At 33.5% G+C, this 8,314-nt stretch overlaps 1 protein-coding gene across 1 annotated transcript; it reads right to left on the reverse strand.

Moving 5' to 3' along the window:
- Positions 1–6,898: 6,898 nt before the first annotated feature.
- Positions 6,899–8,226, reverse strand: LOC133183215 (keratin-associated protein 19-2-like). The gene is made up of 3 exons (XM_061318163.1): positions 8,194–8,226; positions 7,077–7,404; positions 6,899–6,978 (listed from the first exon to the last, which is right to left on the reverse strand). The coding sequence occupies exons 2-3, from the start codon at positions 7,401–7,403 to the stop codon at positions 6,967–6,969; spliced, it is 339 nt and encodes a 112-aa protein (XP_061174147.1). The 5' UTR covers position 7,404; positions 8,194–8,226; the 3' UTR covers positions 6,899–6,966.
- Between the last annotated feature and the right edge of the window lie 88 nt (positions 8,227–8,314).

Raw genomic sequence — 8,314 nt, forward strand, 5'->3', positions numbered from 1 at the left:
TTAATGCGCAATTAAGTTGTGTGAACAAATGTCCAAAAACTCAAAAAGGACTTTCATTTACATGGTGTCCATAAATCAATACTATAACTTCCTACCACAGCTTTATCAAGTGTGACACCGTGTAGTGACATGCTAATAATTAAAGTGGAATTAAAATGTCTACTTTTCTCATCCCTGAAGCTTTGAAATGTCAAATTAAGTCGGAAAATCCTATTCAATTAAACGACTAGTAATCTTGACCTAAAAATGAGCTATCCCTGGCATGTTAATATTTTTCAGGCAAGTATGAGACTTTAAGGCAAACTAATATTCTTAAAATTCTTCAAAAAGATTAGTTTTCTTTGAAAGTAAAAAAGATTCTTATTGCCAACTAGCATCTCTGTAGCAAATTACAATATTGAAAGGTCAAATTAGATTTGATAGGAGTCCACAGCATTATTAAGATTTCATTTTGACCTTTGGTTCAGCTCTGGATCCAGATTTAGAGAATAGGTGATATTGTAGTCTAAATATTGTGTCCATGCCATTGGTATGGATGTTTATACGCTTGCGAGGAAGCACAATCAGGGAACAGTTACTATTTCCCCCTTGCGAATGATGATTCATCTAGATCCTATGTATACTGATAGAAATCCTAGTCATACAATAGAAATATTAACTTGCAAATAAAACACTTATACAAAAGAGAAGAAAACTCTTACTGTGACCCTCAATGCGACATTTAGATATATCGACGACGTTCCATTAATATGTCGACTAGATATATCCCAGTGAAGTCAAATTAAAGACATCACAGAGTCTCCCACATCTGTTACATATTTGGATGCTTACCGACTCTAGACGATAGTAGCAAGTTAATAACAGTATGACAAACGGGAAGACTTCAGCTTTTCCATCGTCAACTTCCTTTATCTATGTAGTAATATTCCGCTGTCACCTGCACATGGTGTTAATGTCTCCCAACTGATTTGATACCCGAGAGCTTGAAATTACTAAACAGAGGCAAGCTACTGACAAGTTAATATCACAAGATTTTCAAGAACCCCGTTTAAAGTAAGCTTTTCGCTAATTCTAAGGTTGTTATAGTGATCCTCTTTGTAAATACAACTGTACAACCCATCACTGGGTCGTATTTTGTCGGACATTTCATACAATGTGTCAAGTGATTGCTTTTATACTAAATTTGACTATGGAGTCATCCATCTACCAGCTGATCAATACATAGGTCTTACGGCGGGTTTTCAGAGCGGTCGACAGGGGATGCTTAATCCACTAAAGCACCTGATCCCTCCTGTGGTTTTTTTCAGGGACCCTTATTTTTGCCCTGTTTACCATTTTTTTTTTGTTTACTTGATTTATGAGATGGTCGATCTTAGTTCCTTATCTTCACTTTTTACATGTATATTGATCGAAGGAAATCAAATGCCATGCAAAGGACACTTATTATAAAACTGGTATATTAAAGCAGTTATTCATTATTATTTTTTGTTTTCCGATTCGTTATAAATCTTGTTTATCGAACCCGCTTGCAGCAGAGTGGCACTGATCTTTTCAGAGTCTGTGCAGGTTCTCTGGTACTTAGAAATAATCTCTTGCATTTGTTCGTTTTGGGTGATTTGAGTGTGGAGTGTTGCAAGTAATTGTCGATACATTGTGTCAATGGTTCTAATGGCATCTTCCTGATATTTTAAAATAGTTTCTGTTGCCATGTATACACTGAAGAAATCCGGCTGAACTTAGAGAAGAAAAGGGTAGAAATCGAATGTGTTCTTTCCGTCCGGGTAGTCCCGTAGACGTCTGATTCCTTTGTTATACTTTGCCTGATTTGTTGGCTTTTAGTGATGTTTGTTTGGAACGGCATACTTTTCCAAAGTGTCCAAATTTCCACACTTTTGGTATTGTTTTCCGATGGCATTTTACATGTGGAATGGGTGACATTTTCCACGTACAACGTATGTATGTTTCAAGTGGATTGTGCTCATATGGACAAGGTTTTGAATTCCGCTGTATCTATTGTGGTCTGAAAGAATACATGATTTTCAGAAATATTCATGTTAAAAAATGGGGAAATTAGAGTCACTCGCTTGGCATTATTTAGAGAGATCCGGGATCCATGTTGAACACAAGTTGAACATGACCATTGTACTCCACCAGTAACGTTTTCCCCCAACTAGACCTGTAGGGCTTTTATGCTAATGCTTAAATAGCTTTTGATGAGAAGAAACCGTTTTACCTCAGACAGGAATAAAAATGTTCAAAACAATTTTGGATATTTTCGATTTATTATGTATTTCTTTCCGACTGTTCTTCGCCAACTGATTAACAAATAACAAGTTAAGCTTAAACAAATTGAACACAAAGAGGAAACAAGTGTCCAAAAGGAGATGACATCCTATAAATTGACAGTGAAAGCAATATCTCAGATGAACAGCATTGTAACAAAAATCACCCGGAATGTCTTGTCGTGGTCAAGGTGTGAAATTACTTTATGGGATAAACTCTGTTTAACGTCAAATGATAATTCGATAAATTGAAAAAGGTTTTCATGGAATTTTAGACATTTTGTTAAACAAATAAAGGATGAGAAAGCTTTTATGAAAATTAATACAAAATAGCCCTTAGAAAAATCTATGTTACCAAACAGTAATTGAAATGATGGTAAAAGTAGAATCTTGGATTTTTTTTATCACGAAACTAAATATTACTATTCATAGTGAAGTATATATCTATATTGTATTTGTGTTGTTTATTGCATTATCTGTTAGTGATCAGACGGGGTTTTCAATAATCATGGTTTAACATCAAAAGAAGAATAACTCTTTTTCATTTATATTAATTTGCTTTTTTGGGTTTTTTGATATGATTTATGCTATTTTTTCCAACCATTTAATGCAAAATAGTAAAAAAAATATGTTAGCCAGTCAGGAAAGGACAACATTACGCATTCTTAAGTATTATCAGAGGCATCTTAATTATATCAAGTTATACATAACATTATTCTGTAAATGAGAAGTGATAATTTATCTTGCAAAGTTCCTAATGTTAGATGTATATCAATACGTTGTATAAAATTCTATTTTTTAAGAATTAAACTAAAAGCAATAATCCTTCTTTAAGGGGGTTGTAACGAAGACATCATTTTGCAAGCTTTATGGTCGATACTATGGCCTTGTCAGCAAATACAACCTATCATTAAATCAAATGTTGACTGATGTTTTTCATACTAATTGTTAGGCCATTATTTACACACTGACTTGTCGACGGATTTTTCCGTTTTTTCCGATCATGACAAGGCGCGCACGACGGGTGTGACCGGTCGGCAGGGGATGCCTACTCCTCCATGGCACGTGTTCCCACCTCTGATGTTCAGGAGGTCGGTGTTTGCTCAGATCCTGATTTGTTTTGTTTAAATTGATTTTTAGCTTGAATACTGTTCGTTATCTCCATATTTCATTCGAAAGTGAGCATCCAATACTCCAAAAATCTAATAACAGTCCACATGCATCTCCCCCCCCTCTCTCTCTCTCTTTCTGTTTTGAAGGTGCTATGAAGTCCTGACAATTTTTTTCAAGGTAGTTCACAAAAATATTTTCATGAGTATTGTTTTCCATTTTAGATTTCTGCTATTAATAAAAAGGTTGAGGCATTAATATTTTATAATAGAAATTGATAGCAAAAGGTTTCGCATAGATATTCTATATTTAGCTCAAGAAACCAACGAAGATTGAAGTGTTGTATATTAATGTAAGCGAGCAGATAAGGCTATATTCTGTGACGTCATATCTAACAAGTGCACTACCTGATTAATTAGCCATGTACTTTATTGCAAATAGTCCAATAAAACCATCGCTAAAATGGCTTGATTCAACTGGAACCCCAACGGTTTCCAAGTTGATATTCAACTGTTAGGTTAGAGTGTCCCCTTTTCTCCTTAAAAATTATTGAAGGAAAATTAAAACGAGATGCATTCAAAATCTACATGTCATTAATTTATGGCATTTATTACTATTTAGATAAATGGTTTTAATTATTGGGTAGTTCGACAACTCCTGTAGCCTTGTTCAACTCCAAACGCCACAAATTTAGCATACATAAAATGATTTCATTGTTAAATCAAGCTTGCACAGACGCAGATTGTCTGCTGCAATATCAAAATTTCATTTACAAAATTTGTGGTGTAAAAACCCCGTCAACATCGACATTATACCACGGAAAAGGCATAAAAAAAACTAAAATAAACTACAATTTAAAAAAAAAAAAAAACGTCTGACTAAAGACATAGAAGAAACTTTGGTGATAGCGGATCGAAGAAGACTGGAGGTCATACACAGAACCTTGTCGCGGAAAATCCACACCTTGAGTCACTCAAAGTCACTAGCTCTCATCCTGAAACTATTTATATTCCAGATGTAATTGGTGCAGTTGATGAAGTTTTAGCATGTAACAGTGTTATGGACTTTGTAATCCAAGGATCAGTCATAGCACGGATCAATATAATAGGGGCAAGTCGTTTAGTCAAAATGTATACAGGTCAGTCGGCGTAATGCTTCGTTCAGTTGAGATTTATGTACCTCGTTTAAAATCATCATTTTGAAAATTCTTTGGTCGTTATAATGACCTTTTTGGCAAATTCAACCTATCAATGGTTATTTTGTTTTTTTTGATTGAGATGTTTTATATCAATTGTTAAGCCTTTGTTTTCATGCTAAATCTGACTACGGATTATTCTGTCTACCCGATTGATACATAGAGTCCAGGGAGAGTGTGACCGGTCGAAAGGGGATGCTTACTTCTCCTAGGCACTTGATCCCACTTCTGGAATTTCCAGGGGTGCGTGTCTTACACCGTGTTCACAAATTTGTGTGGTATACCTTTAAAATTTGTTACCAATATAAATTTATACTAAGTAAGTCTGACATTTCCAATGTTTTAACTGGGCGGGAAAAAAATCGATGTTGGACCACTGAGTAAGATATTGGACCTGTTGATGAGATATTTGAACACTATTAATATGTACTGGTCCCAGCTGACAAAGCAAATAACAACATTGTCTGTTTGTAAGGCTCATTATTTCAATTGTATTGAAAGTAGCAGAGATTTCATTCTGCAAGTGGTAATATAACGTATACCCATAGCTCCCTTTCTACGGAGAGAATTCTTCAAAATCATATGTCAGTTTTAAATATTCTTAATATTCCTTAAAATAAAAATGAATTTGAATTACCACTCTTATAAACTGAATTTTAAACTTCATAAAAAATCCTCAGAAACAAAGATACGGGTTCCAGTAAATATTACTCCTCGCTGAAATATTAGAAGTAGTGAAGAAGAGACTTCTGTAGTACTGTACGACTATATATTCGCGAAGTGAAGTAAATCGGATACTTTTAGAAAATTTTAAATCATAAAATTTTACCAAAACCCAGTAACATCAAAGCGTTCGACTTTTCAACACTTTATAAAACCATTCCCTACGATAAATTAAAGCCCAAGCTTTTTGACATCATAAACAGCTGCTTTTTCAATAGAAATGGAACTCGTAAATTTACTTACCTTGTCATTGGTCAATTGCAAAATAATTTTGTTCAAAAACATTCTGATTGGACACACAAGTTCTCTGAAGTAGATATTGAAAAGATGCTTGAGTTTCTGATTGACAACATCTATGTATTTTTGGAGATAAAGTATTCCAACAGTCTGTTGGAATTCCCATGGGTATCAATTGCGCCCCGTCATACGAAGACAAAACACTTGCTGCGGTATTCATCTCGACATTTAGATATATGTACAATGTATTATCAATTAACAATAGATACTTCCATTCATATGTCGACTCGATATATCCCCGTGAACTTGAAATAAAAGATTCCACAGAGTCTGACACATCTGTTTCATAATTAAATATCTAACTAGAGAAAGAAGTTAATGGTAACTTAACACCAAAACATTATGATATATATGGTTTCAGTACCATTAGGTTATTTGACAGTATTTTCATTTTTTTAATCACGTTAAAATTTTTTATTCAGAAATAATGTTATTAAAAGCTTCATAAAAATTCGATTTTGGCTATATAGTTGTTTTCTATTTTTTGTAAAATTCTAAGAGCAAGAGGCTCTTGAAATCCCTCTAACATCAACTTATTTGTCAGTAGCCCGACGAGGACTTTGATCAAACATGGAATGCAAGATATTTACGATTGTACACTTTCCAATTATATATTCCATGGCGATTTGTTTGCGGTAAATAACCTATCAATTAACGAAATATTTACGAACCACTAAATAAAAGTTATGTTTGAATAACTTGATCATAAACTTAGTCTTCTTCGTTATAAACAGAACAGTTGCTCTGCAACATTCAAAGCGTTCCGCCATTAAAAAAATTGGCGATTATAGTTATTTTTAAACTTTTTTACGTCTGTTAACTTGACATTTTTCTTACAGGTCGATTTTTCATGAGGAGAAGATTCTTTCATTTCTTTCAAATGTCATTCACAACTTTTAAAGACCAGTTGTCGAAACATTTTCAGGCTTTTTACGTTCTTCACATCGTATCATACCATTTTTGCCTTGCTTTAAATTCTATACAGATTTATTCCCCTTGCGTCCCTCAAAAGCTTGTCTTTTCTGCTTTCATGTTCGGCAGCATTGGATTCAAACAAACTACTGATTTTAATTTAATATAGGTTTATCATTTGAATTTGACGTGGTGACATGAAAATGATTACATTAAATGAATTATTTAACAAATATGAACATTGCAACGGTTGATTAAAATTTCTCCAGACGTTATTTATTTTTTCGTCTTTTGGTTGCATGATCACCAACTTAAAATGATTGTTTTTTGACTCCAGAAATCATGTGTCTTTGGAAGGATATAATAAAATGAAGTCTCGTTGTTATTTATCATTTATTTTATCATCAAGGTATAACAGTACTTTTTATAAATACATTTTCTCAAGCTTTAATAATAGCCCTGAAAAAAGAAGATAAAACATGAGTTACATTCAAAGAAAAAATTAAGATAAAACAAAATAAATCTTTTTCATATTCCTTTCCAGAATAAAAACTTACCCCGTATTTTTTGCCACCATATCCATATCCCTTGCCGCCATAGTAACCTCCTCTTAATCCTCCATATCCCCAGCCACCATAGTAACCTCCTCTTAATCCTCCATATCCCCAGCCGCCATAGTAACCTCCTCTAAATCCTCTGCCACCAAATCCTTTACCTCCATAGTAATTTCCTATGAATCCTGGACCTCCATAGTAAGATCCTAAATATCCTCCACGGAAGAACGGACTATAGCCATAGCCTTTGCCTTTGCCGTAGTAGGAGCCATAGTAGTCATCACTCACGGCTAAAGAGATCAGAGCTAGGCAACACAGCAGCTTAAACATCCTTTAAATCACAAGATCGGTTAATAGAATGCAAACAATGCACATATTTGTAAAATTGAATTAGGAGAATTATTTTTGTTTGTCTGGGGATGCCTCCTTCATACATTTTTCGTTAGTTTAGGGATTGATGTAACATGTTCAACATTTTTTTTCTTCTGGAACGTTTGATATTTTTACGACAATAACAAGAGAATATTTTGTTAGTTTCACTGCATTTTAGACAAATCTGAAAAAAATTCACACTTAAGATGCGTCGTTGAGGAAACAATAAGATGCAGATAATAAAAAAAATACTGGAATATCACTTACCTCTGCTTTAATATCATTTAATCCCACTTTAACACTAGCTATATTCTCATACTTTACATCTTTTACTCATATTAAATCAAATTAGAAACTTGTCATGATCTACATGAAGATAAAGAGATTCCGAATGTTCGATATATTATTACCTGAATTATTATCTTAAAAGGTGCAATGAAATCTAATTGGATACGGAGAGTAATTCTAATTTCCTGATAAGAATACTGTATTTTTAATGTACTTTGACAAAGAATGACATTGTAAAGTCTTATCAGCATTTCTGAACTTTTGTGAAATAATATAAAAAGTAGCTTAATAATGGAGACTTGTTTGCCAATCTTAATCTTCTTTCTGTTCATGAAATAGCAAGTAGCTGTTTATTTATTGTTTTTAGTTTTGGTAACAAAAGCTATAAAAGCAAGTTATTTTCTCCATTTCGAGAAACTTAATTTTTAAATATGTCAAAAGACTCGAATATGGTTCTTACCTTGGTTGATGCAAAGGCCTAGGGTTCCAGAGAAGAAGTGAAAAAGACCTGATGCACTTCCTATTTATACTACTTTTGCAAAGAACTTTAAATGTTAAAATTTAATGTTCAATGGTTCTTA

This window comes from Saccostrea echinata, unplaced genomic scaffold (genome assembly GCF_033153115.1).
Source record: "Saccostrea echinata isolate AGI-Se365-2 ecotype Australia unplaced genomic scaffold, CSIRO_AGI_Sech_v1 ptg000009l, whole genome shotgun sequence".
Taxonomy (NCBI): domain Eukaryota; kingdom Metazoa; phylum Mollusca; class Bivalvia; order Ostreida; family Ostreidae; genus Saccostrea; species Saccostrea echinata.